Source organism: Halichoeres trimaculatus, unplaced genomic scaffold (assembly GCF_033239565.1).
Source record: "Halichoeres trimaculatus isolate MK-OKI-2021-1 unplaced genomic scaffold, fHalTri1.1 fHalTri1_scaffold_2, whole genome shotgun sequence".
Taxonomy (NCBI): Eukaryota; Metazoa; Chordata; class Actinopteri; order Labriformes; family Labridae; genus Halichoeres; species Halichoeres trimaculatus.
This window is the reverse complement of record NW_027437180.1, coordinates 832,501-852,116: the sequence shown is the minus strand read 5'-3', so window position 1 is coordinate 852,116 and position 19,616 is coordinate 832,501. Positions and strand designations below refer to the sequence as shown.

The 19,616-nt window shown below is 40.5% G+C and overlaps 1 protein-coding gene across 3 annotated transcripts in view; it reads right to left on the bottom strand.

Moving 5' to 3' along the window:
• Nucleotides 1-642: 642 nt before the first annotated feature.
• The window catches only part of LOC141803530 (microtubule-associated tumor suppressor 1 homolog A-like), a 146,302-nt gene continuing 127,328 nt past the window's right edge, over nucleotides 643-19,616 (bottom strand). For 2 of the 3 annotated variants that reach the window (XM_074687636.1, XM_074687644.1), the window contains exons 10-17: nucleotides 18,216-18,339; nucleotides 17,987-18,077; nucleotides 11,026-11,131; nucleotides 10,662-10,735; nucleotides 10,196-10,294; nucleotides 7,657-7,773; nucleotides 7,327-7,424; nucleotides 643-2,864 (exon numbers count right to left, since the gene is read on the bottom strand). In XM_074687636.1, the coding sequence (XP_074543737.1) occupies nucleotides 2,648-2,864; nucleotides 7,327-7,424; nucleotides 7,657-7,773; nucleotides 10,196-10,294; nucleotides 10,662-10,735; nucleotides 11,026-11,131; nucleotides 17,987-18,077; nucleotides 18,216-18,339 (926 nt within the window). In that variant the 3' untranslated portion in view covers nucleotides 643-2,647. The remainder of the gene's footprint in view (nucleotides 2,865-7,326; nucleotides 7,425-7,656; nucleotides 7,774-10,195; nucleotides 10,295-10,661; nucleotides 10,736-11,025; nucleotides 11,132-17,986; nucleotides 18,078-18,215; nucleotides 18,340-19,616) is intronic. The other variant, XM_074687652.1, reaches the window with a different exon arrangement.

The window sequence follows — 19,616 nt, the reverse complement described above, 5'->3', positions numbered from 1 at the left end:
AGTTGAACCTTACTATCAAATATATTTACCTCAGTCTGAGGTGATAACCAAATGTGCTTGGAATTGTTTGTACATGTGAATATGTATTCAATCATGTTTAAAACAGAAATTGTTTTTGAAAATCCCATTTAAGGTGATAACAAGAAAAACAAATAAATAAAACAAAAATTTCTAAGTCAACATATATTTATCTGTGAAATATTTAGAAAATCCATTTAAGTTGACGGCAACAAAATCATGGAAATTTCCAATATTACTAAGCAATAATTCCCGTTACATCTTTTTGAAAACTTTTTTGAAATTTACCTAATATTTTCCACCCCTCTGCAACCCCACACATTTCAGAAATAAACTAGCAAGTTAAAATGATTAACTGCTTTTACTGTGAATTAAAATACCTGTCTTTGGTTACTTTGAACGAAGTGATGTGACTGTGCTGTTTCCAAAACACTTCACAAACACGGTGATAATTTGATCTTTGTTTGGAGGGATCCTTTCTGTGCCACACACTTTCACAAACAATCTAAGCCTGTGATCACCTGTAAAGATTTAATGCACTGACTCTGGTTTTATCTACTCCCAATCAATTACATACACTGCTACCCACCTTAAAAAAAAAAAAAAAAAAAAAAAAAACGACTTTAAAAATGAAAACAGTCTATCAGTCCCTCTTGAGGAAAAAGACTGGAATCATTTTTACCTCCTACTGCCTGTTAGCTACTTAAGGTTTATTGGTTAACGCTCAACAAACACTTGCTGAAGCCACTGGGTATTTGTCTTTAAAATTATACTTTTATAGAGTTTTCTCTCCTGGAATATGTAGAATTATTATTGCAGTTTTATGTATGAATAATTAAAGCACAATTTTAAACAAAAAGTTTAAAATGCTCTGCAAAGTCACATTTATGCTCAAATAATTAGCCAAAACTGAAATACATACCAGATACAAGTCAAAATACAATCCTACAGAGCGAACTGACAGAAAGCTGACATACTGACTGAAGGATTCTCCAACAACTGATTAATGGCAAACAAAAAATGAAATATTTACTTTGATTCACCAAACCCATCAGATGATGAATGTCAATTTCTCCAAGATGAGGTGCAGGATCAAATGTCAGCACCACCAGGGGTCACAAAGTATCGCTCCATGACAATTCAATATTTTTATCAGCTGCTTTAAGTAGTGACGGTGACATGTGTAAACTATCACACTATTCTTGTTTTGTTTTTTTTTGTTTTAGATATACTGCAGTATTAGGTTTAAACATATTACAGCACCAAATAACTGAGGCTTGATTTGTTTTATTTTGTCTTATTTCTCTACTCATTTAAATTCATGTTGTGAGTTCTCTTTTGTTGCTGTGAGACAATAAAATATTACCCTCTTTTCATTCCTGTAACATGTCATTACCCATACAACAATAATGTCTGTCCTGCAGCATTTGAAGCTATGATTTATGTCATCTCTGAAAAAATGGTGCTTTAACTTTGTTTCATACTGCTTTTATTCTGTGTCCCAAATAAAGCAGTACATGGTACATGAGGCAATCTGGGCATCGCTGTGTTGTTCAGGACTAGCACAGACACTCAAAATGTCTTTTTGGGATTCAGGAGAACCACAGTCTGTAGGCTAAAGGGTGATTTACATGTGTCCCAAAACAAAGGCAGGTAACCTGATAAGTCAATAGTTCAGCTTTGTTCCTTCCTCTTTGGGCATGAGGTGATTTCTAAGGATGTGAAGGATTGAATCTCTACTGTTAAGAGACTAAAAGAGGGAGTGAACACCTGAATAACCTGTATTTTTGGCTCTGAGAAAGTGTGTGTGTGTGTGTTTGTGTGTGTGTGTGTGTGTGAGTGTGTGTGTGTGTGCGCGCGCACCAGCCTGCTCTGGTTCGACATTACATTCCCCGAAATAGATTAAGGTAGAGGTTGTGAGGAGCTCACAGGAGGAGCAGACATCCACTGGGTCAAAGGTTCACGTCAGTAATTCAGGTGTGTTCCTCAGATAAAGGGATCTGATATTTGTTCATGTTTCAAGTTTATCCGCTCATCAAGAGGTCCAAAGCAGGTCTATGATTGAGCATCGCTGTTTGGGAAAATCAAGTCCTCTTTAACAGACATGCAAGCCAAAAGAATCCATGCTAATCCACCAAAAAGTACCCGTCTGTTTACTTTGATTCACCAAACCCAAACACCTCTGAGTCTGTTCCCACAAAACGTCACCCATACAAATTTTTTCTCACCCTCTGCATGGAAAATAATGATGTGGGAAAAATTGGTGAGCCAAACTTTGCACAAATATAAAAACAAAACCAAAAAAGAAAGAAAAAGTTTATGGTTAGCCATAATTAGAGATAGAGAAAGTAAGGGGCAATAAGTACAGACCCTGAGGTGTGCCTGATGTTTAGGTTTTCTTCAGAAAAGGAAGAAAAGTTTGGAGGAGGACAGGCGATTGATAGAGGGCAAGGCCAGTCCCACACCCACTCTAATGTGCATTGGTGCCACTGCAGTGTCTTTTCTCTTTCAAAACACAAAACCACTTATTCCAAACATACAGCACAGTCTGACTGCTGAGAGTGAAGCCATTCTCTCTATCCCAGGGAGAACCAGGAGGGCAGAGAGGGGCTGCTGTCAGTCCTTGGGGTTATCTGGGTGATATGGGTGCAGCTGTGGGGAAGGAGGCAGAGTTCGGAGGGGGGCTGAAAGGTGAGGTGGGCGAAAGGCGGCGGCTGGGGCTGGACAGCAGGTCTCCATTGTGCAGCTTCCACAGCAGCTCCTCGTTTTCCATTGACAGGCGCTTGTTCACCTTGGACTCCTTCTGCAGTGTCTGCTGGAGGATGGCCTGCTCCGTGGACAGCTGCCTGCAGGGGGAGACAGGGAGCAGAGAGTGGCACAGTCAGGGTACAACAACAGGTTTTTAAATCTGACTGCATGCATAAATTCAAGTACAGTATGGATTAAAAAAAGTTATAAAAGTAACTAAAGGTTTGTGCTGCTCTGCATACAGAGACAAGGTGAACACACACACACACACACACACACACACACACACACACACACACACACACACACACACACAGGGCACAGGGATCCTTCTCAAGGATTATGAGTTACTGGGGAGGTCAGGTCTGAAACTAAACCCAGTGATCTCATGACTGGTTGACCTTCCGTTCTTCCTGCAGAGGTTTAAAGCCCAGAGAGGGATGGGTCAGCAAATTTGTCACAGGCATGAAGCTGTTACAGTTCACAAACAGAAATATGAGCTGTTTATGTGTATGCAATTCAAACGAGCTCTCAGTCGTCCTCAGACGAGCTTCCATCGGAGTCTCCAATCCTTCCAGATCTCCATACACCTAGCCAACTCTGAGGAGCTTCCAGTTCCTGCATCCCTCTTCAGGACGTCCACATAGGTTAGCATGGTTGGTTCCCACAGGACCAGCCTGCTGGCCGGGAGCTCCTGATGCCTGTGGCCGGCCAGCCTCACCTTCCTAGCTGCTACCTCCTTGCTGAGCCTCGGCAGTTGCCCGTACAGGTCTTTGTTGGAAAGACCTGCTTGACTGCTGCTGATTGGCTGACATCTCTGGTTCAGGTGAACTGAGATGGAGAACACACGGCTTATTCTTTAATCAGAAGAATTCCACAAGTTGGTTCATTCAGCAGGGCCAGAGTAACACTCCACAGTACTCCTGGGCAACAACCTTTCTTCATCCTTTAGGATAAGCTGAACTCAGTTCAGAAGACGTTTAGCTCACAATCATTGTAGTCGCTCTCAAATAAAACACCAAAAAGTTCACAAACATCTGTGTAGAAATCAATCAGTCTGGAAAGGCAGAAACTGGGTCTGTCAATAATGACATAAAATGTCTCAACTTAAAATTTAATTAATATATGCATACAATGACTGTAAAAGACAAAGAGCTGTAGCTAAATCCTTATCGTGCTTTTGTAGATGATCGCTTGTTTCTTTAAATCTACCAAGGATCTCATCCCATAAAACAGTCATCATGACTGTCTCCATTTTGTCCAGCTTTGAAACAAGTGCTGCAGCCTCACGTTTGGTTTGGGTGTTTTCATTATTTGCTAATGTCTGATTGCCCTGTAATTGTCTTTGAGAGCTTCAATGGAATCTGCCCTACAACTCCACCTGGTGGGGCACAGGGACTTTAAAGTGTGGCTCATGTTATAGTCACTGTTGTGGAAAACTCTGTTCCAGCAATGGGCTGACGTGCTGCTAAATGAATACAGAGACTGTAACAGCTCAAAAAAGAGTCCCCCTCCTCACAGCATTGATCAATGCTGTTGACCCCAACAAGGTTCAATGAATGCGCAGCACATGGCGTGGAATGAATCAGTGCCTGGAGCCCATTGTATTTACTCTACATATTGCTTGCATTATAACTTTCGCCACGACAGTTTGACAAATCCAATCCCAAATCTCACACCATTCTAATCTCTGCTAGGCTTACACCTGTGTGGCTATGGATGGGCTCAAACCCCATAAACCACTCTCCAACGATATATTCATTCATTCATTCATTTTCATACCACTTATCCCGGTGTGAGCCAGGCTTTAGGCCCAATCAGTGGAGGGACGTAAGATGATTGCTTGATGTTACGTGAAAAAAATGTGATTTCAGAGGGCAAGTGCACCTCGTTTGTGTATCCAGAGAATGATGCAATTTTTTTTTAAAGAATCAAAGTCATCATCTCCTTATTTTCATATTCTTTTCTCTTCTTCTTCTGCTGCATCCCGGTCTTCAACATTATCTAATTCACCGAACAGGTTGAAGGAAAGCATGAAATCGTTCATTTTGTCTTCTGTCTATGAGCTAGGCGATGTTAAGTTTCCGTTGCCAGGGTTACTAACTACTGTTTGATTCAGCGCAGTAAGGGATATTTGACCAGAACTTCTTTTCTAGGTGTCCATTATCACCTTTTAACGGACACCCTGCAGCAAATCAAAATCGAGTATTCACCCAGACCATGGTATAAATAAATATAAATGCTTAATATAAACATAAATCTTTAATATAAATCTAAATGTTAATTCTAAATCTAAATGTTAAATCTAAATGTTAAATCAAAATCAAAATCAAAATCAAAACGTTAAATCTAAATGTTAAATCTAAATCTAAATCTAAATGTTAAATCTAAGTCTAAATCTAAATGTTAAATCTAAATCTAAATCTAAATGTTAAATCTAAATCTAAATGTGAAGTCTAAATGTTAAATCTAAATCTTTCAGACGCAACTAAATGCATAGCGAATATGCAAATTGAAACTTGCGGTAACAGGAAGTACCAAAATAAAAGCTCACGGAAGTACCATTGTGGTGTTCAACATGTTATCATGCAGTGTCAGATACAAACGGCTGCTAGCACAGCTGATTGAGAGAATCTGATCTATTTAATTGTGGTGTTTTAGTGGAATGAACTAAAAAGATATACATCCCACAAAATGTGGAGGGAGACTGGTATGGCTGAGAGCATAGGAAGGGCTGTTCTGGCAGCCCTAAGACAATTTGTTACGGCGTCAGCTTCATCGCCTGCTGCAGAGCAACCGCACTTGGTCAATGTTTCCAAATCGCCTTGCATTGGCTCAAGCATGACAAAATTACTGTAGATGACCTTAGTTAGCCCATTCGCTAAAGTTCCCTTAATGCTTAGCATATCTGCTTCGTCTGTTATTGCTAAGCATGTAAACATTAAATAACAGTACAGAAAATGTAGTTAATGCGTTGTTTATGTCACTACAGGCTGCCAGGAACTCTCTTATTCCACATGGACCAGCCACACCGTCCACCTCCACAGGGACATCATACCGCACGGTGTACTCCCACAGTGACTTCGGGTTCCCTCCCTTGTAGACTTGGGTAAAGTTAGAGTTAGATGTTTTGTCTACAAAATCACAGCACACATCTTCACAACAACTGCACTCACTGTTTAACTAAACAACTAACTAACTAAACTAACATATTTCTTTAAGGTAAGAGCTTTAGTATATCTAAGAAGATATGCTTGATCATCGGAGGGAGTTTGGTGCCACTACAGTTAACAATAATGCAGTTGGTACAGTTGTTTTAGACGCAGCATCTAACTCTAACTTTACCCAAGTCTACAAGGGGGGGAACTCAAAGTTGTCACTGGGGGAGTATACCGTGCAGGCACAGGGAGAACATGCAAACTCCGCACAGAAAGGCCCACTGGCCGAGGTGGGGATTTGAACTGGCAACCTTCTTGCTGTGAGGCTGCAGCGCTAACTGTTGTGCCACTGTGCAGCCCGAACATGCGTGTCCGTTTTCGTGTAGATCGGACATAGGACTAGGACACAAACCTAGGACTAGGCTACGTAATATGTAGCCAAGAAATCTGCAAAATCCAAAGTTTACGTGAAAATAGCCAACTTCCTGTTCCAAATTCATGATAGTCATATAAGAGACCTTTTTGTAGGTCTAGGCATGGTTGTTACACACCCAAAATTTCGGGGCTTTAGCTCAAAGTAGCCCGAGGGGCTGCAGTTTTAAGCCCCCAGGGGGTGCTATGGAGGGTGAATTCTTGCACAGACAGTGCAGTCATACAATTTTCGCCAAGCCTGAATTTTGAGCCGAGGTCTGTTTGTATTTTTTCAAGCAAAAGGCACCAAATTTGGGATTGTTTTGGCGGAAAGAAACAGATATAATAATTGCAAAGGTTTCAATAGGGCGCTCGCCCAACCGTTGGTTGGCAGGCTTGGGCCCTAAAAAAAAAAGAAAAGAAAAAAAACTGAACAAGGAGAATAACACAATATTTTGGAAATGCTTAATAGGCATCTTTAATACTACTTATAACAATATTTGTAGAAATAGTAACCTGCAAATAAATACAAGGCAGTTATTGAGCTAACAGGCACTGTACTTACTGATACTGTTTCTTGTATTTGGAGAATTGGTTCTCAGGCAAATGTCATTTGTTAAGTTTGTTTGTGTTTTTTTTCTGTTTTTTATTTTCCCTTTTCCTTTCTCCTCTGTAATAAGTAGTGATAAAAAGTAAGTTACTAACTGTAAAGTTGAAAAGTGGGGACCAAACAGAGAAGGATTCTACTTCTGAGTGGTGGGTAGATTTTCCAATTAGCTCATACCTGACTGACATCTTTCCAATCCCCCATCACCCAACACCTCCTGCTTTCATAATACCATCAGTTCAGCTTTAAATGTAGACTTGCTGTCTGGGACTTGTACTTTAAAAGCAATGACACACACACACACACACACACACACACACACACACACACACACACACACACACACACACACACACACACACACACAGCAGAAGAAGTATGTACTTAGACAGAGCTTGGTGTTTGTCCATCCTGGCCTTGTAGTCTTCATTCTCCTGTTGGACCTTGTTCAAACACTCCTCCAGCTTCACATTAGCTTTGACCTGCAAAACACACACTTCAATTTCAGTGTCCTTAACCCATAAACTAGATATAACAATGTGCCTTTAGTTGTGAGTGTGTGTGTGTGTGTGTGTGTGTGTGTGTGTGTGTGTGTGTGTGTGTGTGTGTGTGTGTGTGTGTGTGTGTGTGTTTTACTTTGATGCCAAAAAAAGAGGAGCACCTTGAGCTCAGCAGACTAAACCTAAAGTCCTGTTAATGCAGATGATGTCTTACCAGTTTGTCCATCTCCATCAGCTTCTTCTCCTTTTGGTGCAGTTGGTTGTTCTTGATTTCCAGCACCACCTTCAGACTCTCCAGCTCCTGCTCCAGGTACACAGTGTGTGAGTCTTTCTGCAGAGCACGCACATGCACACACACACACACACACACGCACGCACGCACGCACGCACGCACGCACGCACACACGCACGCACGCACGCACGCACGCACGCAAGCACGCATGCACACACACACACACACACACACACACACACACACACACACACACACACACACACACACACACACACACACACACACACACACACACACAAGCACATAGGTTAGAGCAGATCATTGTTCAGTGTGGTGTCGTTAGGATGGGAATGGGCAGCAGCACAGACCAAAACACACATGCACTCTCTTCTGTTCGCTGATGTACATGACAGACAAAAGTCTTAAGAGTAAGGGCAAGAGTTTCTTTTCAAATACACTGTTTTACATGTATATCTCTAATCTGATATGTGAGCTGAGTCAGTTCTCTCAGTGTTATAGTTAGGGCCTAGCACCAAACAGTGTGAGGACCCTAAACTTGCCCTTGCCCTACACGTATTGCAGGTGTTTTCACAGTTTTGATATGCCATAAGTATATTGAGAAAAAATGTTCCCTTGAATTTCAAAGATTTTTCCACCTACTGTGGACCTGATCTACGTACAAACATGATTACACCTTGTATTTGCAAAGTATTCAGCTATATAATAATAATAAGTCTCTTGTCATCAGCAGGAGGTCCTGAAATTTCAGTTTAAAGTCAGATTTGAGCTTGATGGACTGGTGTTGGCTGACTTGTCAGTTGTCAGCCAGTTTGTTGTCTGTAGTCTGAAGTTTAATAGCCTTTAGAGGATTTGTGCATGGTTTACAGTGTGGTCATGGCAGGGGGTTGAAAGTTAGAGATTTTGTAGGCAGATAATATAAATCCTCAGGTGCTCATATACATGTCTGTAGCCTCAGCATCCCCCTGCTCTCAACAGCAAATAACATCATCTAACTCTAGTACATAGCTCTCTATCTGTTTGCTCTGTTCAAACTGTGTTTTTGGTTGGAGCACAGGTCAAATTTCATCATCTTGCAATGAAACAGGAAGTCCTTTTAACTCCCCCCTTCATACAGTCTTCAATCTGTTGAACATGTCACTGTTAAGGCTCCAGCTGTATAGGTTTTGTAGTGTTTTTGTGTGTTTTTCTCCTCCTCTATACTCCTACAGGTGAATCCCTGGCCTGCATCGCAGCTTTAGGTGGTTGGGCTCACCTGTAGCTGCTTAAAAATTATCAGGAGAACAGGTATAAGAGCAGGTGGGAAAAAGCAGTTGGGAGCCAGTGGGTCCTCTGCTGCGCGTGTGTGCTGTCTACTGTGAGTGACTACTTCAGCTGAAAGAGTGGTTCAGCCTTTAACTCTGGATTTTGTTTATGCTTATTTTATTCAATTGAGAGATTGGTTAATTAGTTCAGCGTCTACTTTTTTTTTTCATAGAAGCTTTTGTGTAAATAAATCTTTTCTATTTACTTCTCCTTGATTCCATCCCTTTTTTGTCCTGAGTTTAATCATTGTTACATCCTGTTTATCATACTTTGGGGTCATAACAGTCATATGTGTCAGACTCAGTATCTGCCTAGAGTCTGTTAAAGAAAGCTTGTTCCTTTCACTGTATTGTGCTAAATGCTGTAAAAGTCTCTGCCCATAACAAGTTAAGTTGTTGTGATTTGATTCTGTATAAATAAAGATTGATTGATCTTTTCTTCATAAACAGCATCATCTGTTGGAAACAAGTGGTATCAAATTTCATATGACCTTTTGAATTAGCTTTTAATCCCATTGGTTGAACCCACTGTCATCATTAGAGTTATTGCCCCATCAACTGGTGAGAGCCAGTGCTGCACTGTTGGCAGTCTCAGCATGAACAGATCCTCATCTACATTTGATTTGTCTTGCAAGACTATTCTTTTCTGTGTTTGATCTGTTTGCCAGCTTCTGAGCCACAGGTGTGGCCATGAGAAATATACTGCTGCTTCTGTTAGAGCACCTTGTTTTCCGCCCTACCCTTCCACAGGCCTTCTCACAGAACACCAGAGAACAGCTGCAGTCTGTGAGCAGTGGAGGAAAGTGCTCTGCTCGTTTATCTTCAAAAATCTGTTGTGAAAGTTTCCTGCTGTCTCAGGTGTGATGACCCTGGGCACGGTTGTTACACGACCAAAATTTGAGGGCTTTAGTTCAAAGTAGCCCGAGGGGCTGCAGTTTTAAGCCCCCAGGGGGTGCTATGAAGGGTGAATTCTTGCACAGACAGTGCAGTCATACAATTTTTGCCTGCTGTAATGGCTCCTTTGGTATAACACTTTTAGTTTGTTATTTTGTAATTATAGTCTTTGCTTGACAAAGTTTGATGTATTTGCTCAGTTTTTGTCAATACTGAAATGACCAAACCTACTTCTTGTAATCTTTAATTTCTTTTTAATATGCTGGAGACAAGAACAGTGCGAGAGGTGCATCACTACTTACAAGGTTTTTGTCGCTAAGTATGCTTTTCCTCCTCTCCTCCTCGGCTTTCAAATTCTCACTCAGAGCTTTGTTCTCTGCCAACAGCTGGGACACTTTCTCCTGTTAGAAGGAAGGACAGAGGGACACAGACAGGGCTCATTTTTAGAAGTGTTGCCGGAAAATACATCTCTATGCAGCTTCTTTGCTGTGCATTCAATCATTGTGAAAACAGAAAAACTGGATCTTCACAGGACAGTCTTGAATAGTTTTACATGTTCTTTTTTTAAGTACTCTGAAAGCTCATCAGTATCCTGTTTTTTTCAGTCTGAATTTTAAAAGGTTTCTAAGGTGGTGATTTATTGCAGATTATTCAGTATATCACAGACAAAAATGTTTTCTTGATAAAGAGTCCTGAAGGGGGATTACCCACATACATAATGGCTGTTTTCTGTCTAGCAGTCAAGATAAATGAATCAATTTTCCTCACAGAAAGACAAGCCTCAGTCTCTGTTAGTGTTTTCTGCAGATTGTCCAGGTCTGCTTGCTGGATCCTCTTTAGCTCTAAAACAAACCACACAAACAATAAACATCAGAATCACTAATAATCAACTTATCAGTCCATGAATATATCAGACCTTAGTTATATTAAACCTATAAGACTGATCAGTAAAACTCAAATTGCTTCATTATCAGCAGTGTTAGGTTTAACCAGACACATTTTACACGGCATAACAACTGTTCCAGATTTTAGTTTAATGAATTTCCTTTAGATGACAAAAGTCCAGACTGAGTTAATCATCTGGCGTTGAAGAAACAGAGTTCTTACAGATGTGTGTTTGATGTGCACTCACCTTCCATTGATGTTTCATGCTCTTGTTTGAGAGACTCAATCCTCTGGTTGTTTTCCGCTTCCTGGTTTGTCCTCTCTGCTTCCTGTCGTGTCCTCAGCTCCTCCACCTAAGTGATGACACAGTCAGTAACATGTTTTGCTTTGAAGAGGGGTATCATGCTTTTTGTCATTCTTTACTCTGGCATTGGTGCCCCTTTAATAACTTTATATGATTTAGAACTCAATAAATCCCTGTTTTCCTAAAACTGGGGTTTGTCAAAAAATGAAAATAAAATAAATATACAAGAAGAAATAAAAGTAAGATGTCCTGGTGGTCGAGGCTGCACCCCATGACTTTACCCACTGTCCTCTCCTATCTAGTTAAAGGTATAAAAGGCCTGATAAACAATAATAAGAAGAAAAAGAACTATTTTAGCCTCTGTCCAGAGTGCTTTGTTTCAGTTGCTGTCTCTTTAAGACTCCCAGCTTCTTCTCCCTGATTGGCCAGCCCCCTGGAAGCCTGTCTGGAGCTATATGCAGATATTGGTGTTTGAGACCCACCCTTAGCAGTTAGGAGATTATTAAACAATTATGTCATAATTTCAGACTGTCTCATGAACATTTGGTCCTATTTTTTTAAACAGACCATTTCAAACTGTGTCCAGACAGATTCAGGGATTTCTGAAAATGTAGAGGTTTGAAAATCTGCACTCCTTTAGTATGAACTTTCAACATTGGTACTTTATAGCCATGTTTTAGATATGGGAAAGTAGAAAAAGTCCTTTTTTTAATTAAGGTTTGTCTGAGCCCCAGGTATCTGGCTGATCATGGGATTATCATAGATTGGAAACAGTGTTGTGATTCCTGTTAAATATGAAATCTGATGCAGGATGTGTTTACATGGTCTTATGACCACAACTCAAATTGAGTGTGAAGTTATAGTTGGGCACTTGCCCCAAGGATGCGGGTCCTCTATTAGCAAAGTTAGCAGAAGGCCATCCATATTATATTCTGTCCGTTTCTTTCCTATTATTGCACACACTCTTTGATTGCTTATCAGACACACTGAACATGCTCCAAAACTCACTGAAATTGGCAAGCACATTATGATCGCCATAAATTGCGATATGATTCCAAACATGACCCCCAACATCCCAAAATATGCTCTGTAGTGCCACCTAGGCACTCTAAAATGGCCCTAGCGGCCAGTAGGAATGTTGTACAGGTTGTACAGGATTTTGGCTGTTTTCCAAACCACCTGCTACAGACTACATGTGAATGTAGTCTGAAGTAGGCACTACATACTGCTTTTGTATGTAGTATGTAGAATGACTTTTCCGTTGGGTCTGTTTTGTTGTATACGACTCTGGTTTCCAGTCTTGGAAGGCAGATGATGTTGGGTTTTTTGTTTTGCCTTTATCATAAATATACAAAACAAGCCATGGGCAGATCTTGGCATTTAGTTATTTTGTTAATCATATCGTATAAGAATCATCATTCTTGATTTCTAATCTTACACCAAAATTTATATCATTGACTGTAAATAAATCTGGATTTTTATTTTTGCAGCTGATGAAAAAAACACTTCCATATAATCCATGTGTGGTTAAAAAGGGGTAATTAGTGTTTTATTTGGGCTTTAATGAATTTGTAGAAGTAAACACCTCTTTTACAACCAGAAACAACAAGATATACCCGTGTTTTCTTCTCATCACTTCTATCTCTCAGATTGTATGACGTTAATGTTGCTATGTTGTAGTTATATTGCTGACTCATTCCACTAGATGGCGGTAATTCACCAAAACCTGCCACCTGAGTTAGCAAATAGTGTCAGAGCCATGCATTGTGGTGAACAGTAAGCCAGGTAGACTGGTCTGTTGTGTACTGAGAATTTTTCCTGGATCAGTAGGACATCCAGGGCTTTTGGCATACTGCAGATTTTGCAAGTTTTCGCATACTGACTACCACACATACTAAATTTCAGCCAAAATAGTAGCAGCCTTTGACTTTACACAAAAAGTCCTACAGCTTTAAAGGTGACATGGATGGATTCCTGAGCTCAAACCTTGACAGTGGATGGAGGAATGTCATATAGAGATCAAACCAACAACAAAATGTTTGTCTCATTTACTCAAAAAAACCATAGACTGACACCGTGACCTATCAAGAAAGTCAGCTATTAGCCTTTAAACATAACATTTCACCACATTTTTACCCTTTCTACATTCATTGATAGCTTATTACACTACACATGCTCAAAAACTCACCAAAATTGGCAAACACATTATTGTCAAACATTTACATGAACTTGACCCCGAACGTCCCATAATTTTCTCTCTAGCACCACCTTGGCACACTAAAATGACTCTAGCATCCAGTAGGAATGTCATACAGATATCAAACCGATGTCAAAGTGTTTGTCTCATTTAGATGCAAATGTCATTCACACACACCCCTGACCTATCCAATGAACAATGACATGGATGGATTCCTGACAAAATTTCCTATAATAATATTCAATATTTACTGCGATTTTGGCACTGGAGGTAAAACAGGCATGACGGATTGCCAAGAAAGACTGGCAACAGGGTGAAAGGGCAAGAGGGCCCTCGCCCAGAGGGCCCTCCCCACACTGCTTGCAGGTTTATAATAGTGCCCTCAGCCAAAGGGCGAGGGTACTTTTGTTCCTGCTGCGTTTCTATATTATTCTGTCCTGTCCTTGAGCTCCAACATGACCTCCTCAACGAGCTCAAAAACTCACCAAAATTGGCACACACCTTGTGATTGCCAGAAAACCAAAATGGCCATAGCAGCCAGTAGGAATTTCTTACAGAGATCAAACCAATGTCAAAATGTTTGTCTCATTGAGAGGCACAGAAAAGATCGAGGCACCAGGGCCCTATCTTGCACAGGAAGCGGGCAATTTGCCTTTCAAAATAAGATTAAACCAAAAATTATCTCCTCCGAAGCCATAAGTGCTATTGCCCTGGAATTCACTCACGACAAAGATTTTCAAATGACGAGCCTTCAAAGTTGATGAACCCCACAGAGGCCCTCTCGTCTCCCTCAATTAAAATACATAAGTTTGGAGCCTCACCTCGAGCAGGCTTCTGCATTTGGGCCTCTAGACAAAAAAGTAAAAGTCATACAGCTTTAAAAATGATATGAATAGATTCCTAACAAGATTTTCTACAAAAATATCATATTTATACACAGACTAGTAGGAATGTCGTACAGAGAACAAACCAACTTTAAAATGTTTGTCTTATTGAGATGCAAAAATCATTGACCCTACCTACTTCCAACAGGAAGCCAGGTATTTGCTGTTCAAAATAAAAATTTGACTTTCTTAATCCTCAAACAAAATTTAAAAACTCAGAAACCATGAGTGGTATCGCCTTGAAATTTGCTCACATGACAGACTGGACCCTGCTTTACAAAATTTCTCTGGGACTTGTTGTTTCTCAAATTCTTTCCGAATTGCCAGCCCTTAAAGTTGGTGAACTCATAAGAAGCCCTCTCAGCTCCCTCATTAAAAATGAATGGGACTGGATTTTGAAGCTGTAGGATTTTGACTTCTACACAAAAAAACCTATAAGTTCTACAGCTTTAAAGGTCACATGGATGGATTCCTGACAAAATTTCCTACAACAATATCATATATTCGCAGGGATTAAGTCAACATTCTGGCCTCTCTGAGGAGTTGTTTGCAAACTTTTGTCCTTTCAACCCTTGGTGCAGCTGCAGCAGTTCTTTGACATCCCTCACTCATTAGGAGCAGGGTGCAGCTGGTTATGTGACTTACTGAAGGAGGGAAATGCTGTGTTATTCACACACACATTCACACACGCACACACGCACTCACACACACACACACACACACACACACACACACACACACACACACACACACACACACACACACACACACACACACACAGAGATTAAAAAGGGATCAAACCTTGACAGTGGACATAAGACTACTATGACAGACCAGCAGGAGGCATGGGTGAGCGCATGAGGACCTGTCTAACATTGCTTGCAGCTTTTTTTTTTTTTTTTTTTTCATACAGTTTGTGAAAATTGTGCAATCTATGAGAACTTGTTACTTTTGTAAATCTGACTCCTCCCTCTGCTGCAGCAGTTCTGTGCTATTGTGACACACTCATTAGGAGTTCACTGCAGCTGCTCATCTGACTAACTACAGGAGGGAAACCGCTATGTTTTTCACACACACATTATATTTGGTTTATATATAATACATATACGACCCCCAACCAAGGTTATAATAGTTAACTGAAACGAAACCAAAAACGAAAACTAAAATGTAAAATACATTGCAGTTAACTCAAACTAATAAAAACTAGAAAAAGAAAACAAAAACGATAAGTAAACTTAAACTGTATCTTGTGTTCACAAAACTAACTGAAACTAACTAAAATGATAGACAAAATTCCCTTAGTTATAGTTTTTGCGATATGAACAGCCTTTAGGATTTAAATTAATCTGACACATTTTCCCAACCAATTTTACGACAGTTTTAGGCAGTTGTCAGCGCCGCACAGCACCATCATAGCGGTGTATAGGGACGAGCTTGTTTACTGCACTGACTGGCTGTGCACTGTGCTGTGATGAAACGTAGTGGAGCAATGAATCAGAGCATCTGTAATAGTTTAATTGTTACAGAGTCGAAGTTTTTATTGCATTTGAGTCTGCCTTTATTGTTACAGAGTCCAAGTTTTTATTTATTAAAGCTCATATTATATTGTTTTTTTTTTATAATTTATGTTAATATTATTTTATGTAATTTATGTCAACATTATTTTTACATAGTTTATGCTTACATTTTTTATATTAAGTTTATATTATTTTCATGTGTTTAAGGCAGCAGCCAACAGTTCAGTATCAGCATTGACTGAGCAGTGAGCTCTATGTTGAACTGGAAAATAAACAGTATTACAAAATATTTACTCTGACCTTTTTGAATCCTGCACCTGGTTAATAAGGTATTAAAAAAACTAAAACTTAAATAAAACAAAACTAAAACTAAACTAAAACTAAGCCTTGTTGCAAAAATCAAAACTAAATAAAAACTAGAATGCTTGCTCTAAAACTAATAAAAACTAAACTGTAATGAAAAATAAAAGGTCAAAACTAACTAAAACTAAACTATAATGACAAATCCAAAACTATTATAACCATGTCCCCAACGCCCCAGAATTTGCTCTCTAGCACCACCACCACTAAAATTACTCTAAAAAATAACTAAAAAATATGCTATATTTACTGCAATTTTGGGACTGGGGGTAAAACAGGTGTAACGGACCATGAGGGACTAGCAACAGGACAAGAGGGCAAGAGCGCAATGGGCGAGGACCCGCTGAACACTGCTAGCAGCTTTAATTCTATAAAGATATTACTGTCTACAGGAAGGTTGGTGCTCTATTTTTCAGTGAGACAGCCTCAGAGTTTTCAGACAAACTCTGAAATTGTCTTTAACATAAGACAATGAACACACACTTTCAGTCATGTGAGGAATGTATACCATTAAGCATTCATCAACCCACAGACAGTGGTGACAGGGAACCGTCTGTGTCTCCTGTTGTGTAAGTGTTGCAGGATAAAACGGAATTTATGAGACATGCGGCAGGATGAGAAACATTTTTACGAGGCTGACAAGCTCAGACCTGTGGATGCACACACAACAGAAGCACTGGAACCACATCTAATTAAAACTGTGTGTGGTGTGGTGTGTGGTGTGTGGTGTGTGGTGTGTTCCCCTGGCCTGTGGGTCAGACCCTAGCTTCCTGGGGGAAGAGGAAGCCTAATGGGAAGCTAGACAGCCGCTCTCCTGGTTTTGGTGTGTCATTGTACTGGCCTGACCTCAGTGATCTGTGCTGTTGGGCTGAGGTCTCCCTGGAGTGGGTGGAGCCTGACTCTGAGGTTGTTACTGCCTCGTAGGATGTGATCTCTGTGAGAGCTTCTGTGAGTGTGTGTGGAGCAGAACATCAGCTCCCACTCACCGACGGAGGCCCAGCATCTCAGGCGGAGGCAGCACTGGACTGAGCTGAGACTCCAAAGGAAGTTAGCCTGCCTCCCTGCTGCAGACCACTCTGTCTCTCACTCATTGTTTAAAAGTGTTGCCATAGATGAAAGTGTTATCATTTTCACCATCAAAGCTAGATTGCAGGTCGTACCATCTAAGCTGAATCTGTCCATCTGGTTTCCAGGCAGACATGCTCCTCACTGCATACATCACAGCCATGAACAAGCAAGAGAAACCATGTCTCACATCTTTAAATGGTTCCTATGTTTACAAAGGGCGTTACATTTGCAGGCATGACAGGATTGTGGACCTGATATCAAAGGATATCTCGTCTACCTCCAGGTCTTCCAGTGTGTTGTATAATGCACTCTGCTGTAAAGCCGAGCATGTTCAGACCGTGCAGGGATGACACTCTGTTTTCTAACATCACTGCTAACATGCCAGATGTTGTTGTGTGTGAGGGTTGCAGAGAGGTGTTCATCCTGGAGGTTGGTGTGACTTTTGACCACAGCTTAGAGGAAGCTTTCCTGACCAAGATGCTGAAATACCAGCAGCTGCAGCAGAAAACGGAAGCTGGGCTACGGGTATAAACTTGTAGTTCTTATCTTTGGTAGTCTAGGTCATGTTCATAAGTCGGTGGTGAAGGGCTTACAGATGAGTGGCCTCTCCAAACAGAGAGCTAAGCAGTTAGCCAGGTACTGATCAGTCTCAGCTATTATAGGCAGTCGTTTGATCTGGAGGAGGCGCTGTTTTCTGTATCCATAAGAGTACGTGTCATCATGTGTGTAACTTTGTGATGTATCTTTGAACGCATTGTGCCTCACAATTTTCCCCTGTCGTATTGCACTGTCAGTGTTTATGTCCTTTGCACTCTTCGATTATGTGGACATAAATCAACATTCCAAATGTGTGTGTGTGCGCGTTTGTGTGCTCTGACCTGCTGCTCCATCAACACCCGGCACTTATCAGCCTCATCCTGGTATGTCTGGTGGACTTTGTCCCACTCTGTTTGGTAAAAGCTCCTGAGCCTATCACACAGAAGGACAGTAGAGGTGGTCAGGAAAGAGATCAGTCACCTTTGCTTTGGGAGCACCAATGCCTTAAAATCAGCCAGGTGAGATAGAAGTGTCAGCCTGTGAGCAGGTAAGCAGAGCTGGACAATGCACCTTTCCTCCAGCTGCTTCAGCTCCTCCTTGTGCTGCTCCTCCAGCCTCTTCAGGGCCTCCTCCAGGCTTCCACGCACCTCCTCTTTCTCCCTTTGCAGATGCTTGCAGCACTGCGACGACGTGACTGAAAGGAGAAAAGGAAAAAGTCCAGGATTTAAATGCAGGAGCACAAAACTCAGTTCTGAAGCACTGTTTCTGTCCCACAAACTTAAACTTATTTCAATATTAAGGAACCTCTGAGATGATAACTGAAATACACAGCTTGGCCAAAAAAAAAAAAAAAAGTTGCCACCAAAAAAATAGGTCACGCACTCTAATATTTCACTGGACCACCTTTAGTTTTGATCACAGTACACATTCACTGTTGCATTGTTTAGATAAGCTTCACCAAGATTTAGTATTGATGACGGTAGAGTCTGACCTCAGTGAGTCAGCAATCAGTGAGGCTAACCGGAAAAAGGCTTCAATTTGCTAAGGAGCGTAAAGATTGGACTCTGGAGCAACGGAAGAAGGCCATGTGGTCTGATGAGTCCAGATTTACTCTGTTCCAGAGTGATGGGCCATCAGAGTAAAAAGAGAAGCAGCTGAAGTGATCTCCCATCATGCCTAGTGCCTACTGTACAAGCCTGTGGGGACAGTGCTGTGATCTGAAGTTGCTGCATTTGGTCAGGGTAGGTTCAGCAACAGTATATGCTCAAAGAATGGGGTCAGCTGACTACCTGGATATTTTGAGTGACCAGTATATTCCATCAATGGAACTTTTCTTCTCTGATGGCATGGCCATATTCCAAGATGGCAATGCCAGCATTCGTAATATTAGAGTGTGACCTTGGTGGCCACTTTTTTTTTGTCAAGGCAGTGTATGTTCAAACAAACTACACATCACAAATATTTCTCCTCAATCTGAATATTTCGGTCTGTATAGTTAACCTGTAGTATGTCAGGAAAAATATTTTATAAGGGGTCAGTGTGACTTATTGGTGCAATGGAATCGTGTAAAATGAGTCAAAACTACTTGTCAGATTTTAGGTTTTGCAAATGTGACACTTGGACAAAGATTATGTGATAATCAGCTGTTTTATGTAGGGGCATATTAAGGACAAAAGGCAAATGCAAACATGAAAATGAAAATGCAATCAAAGAAATACATTTTCATTTCAAGAATACAGGTGCATTATTTGAGTTATAATGACAATAAATGTCAAATATCCAATTATCATTTCCATCTTAAATAATGAACTTATGTGACATTATTCAGACTACAATGAAAAGGATGTTTGCATTTTAATTTTTCAATAAATGGTCAGTTAACTACTGGACAGAACTGAAATGAAAATGCAAACATGAAAATGAAAATGTAATGTGTAAAAAATTTACATTCTCATTTTCAAATTTTACAAG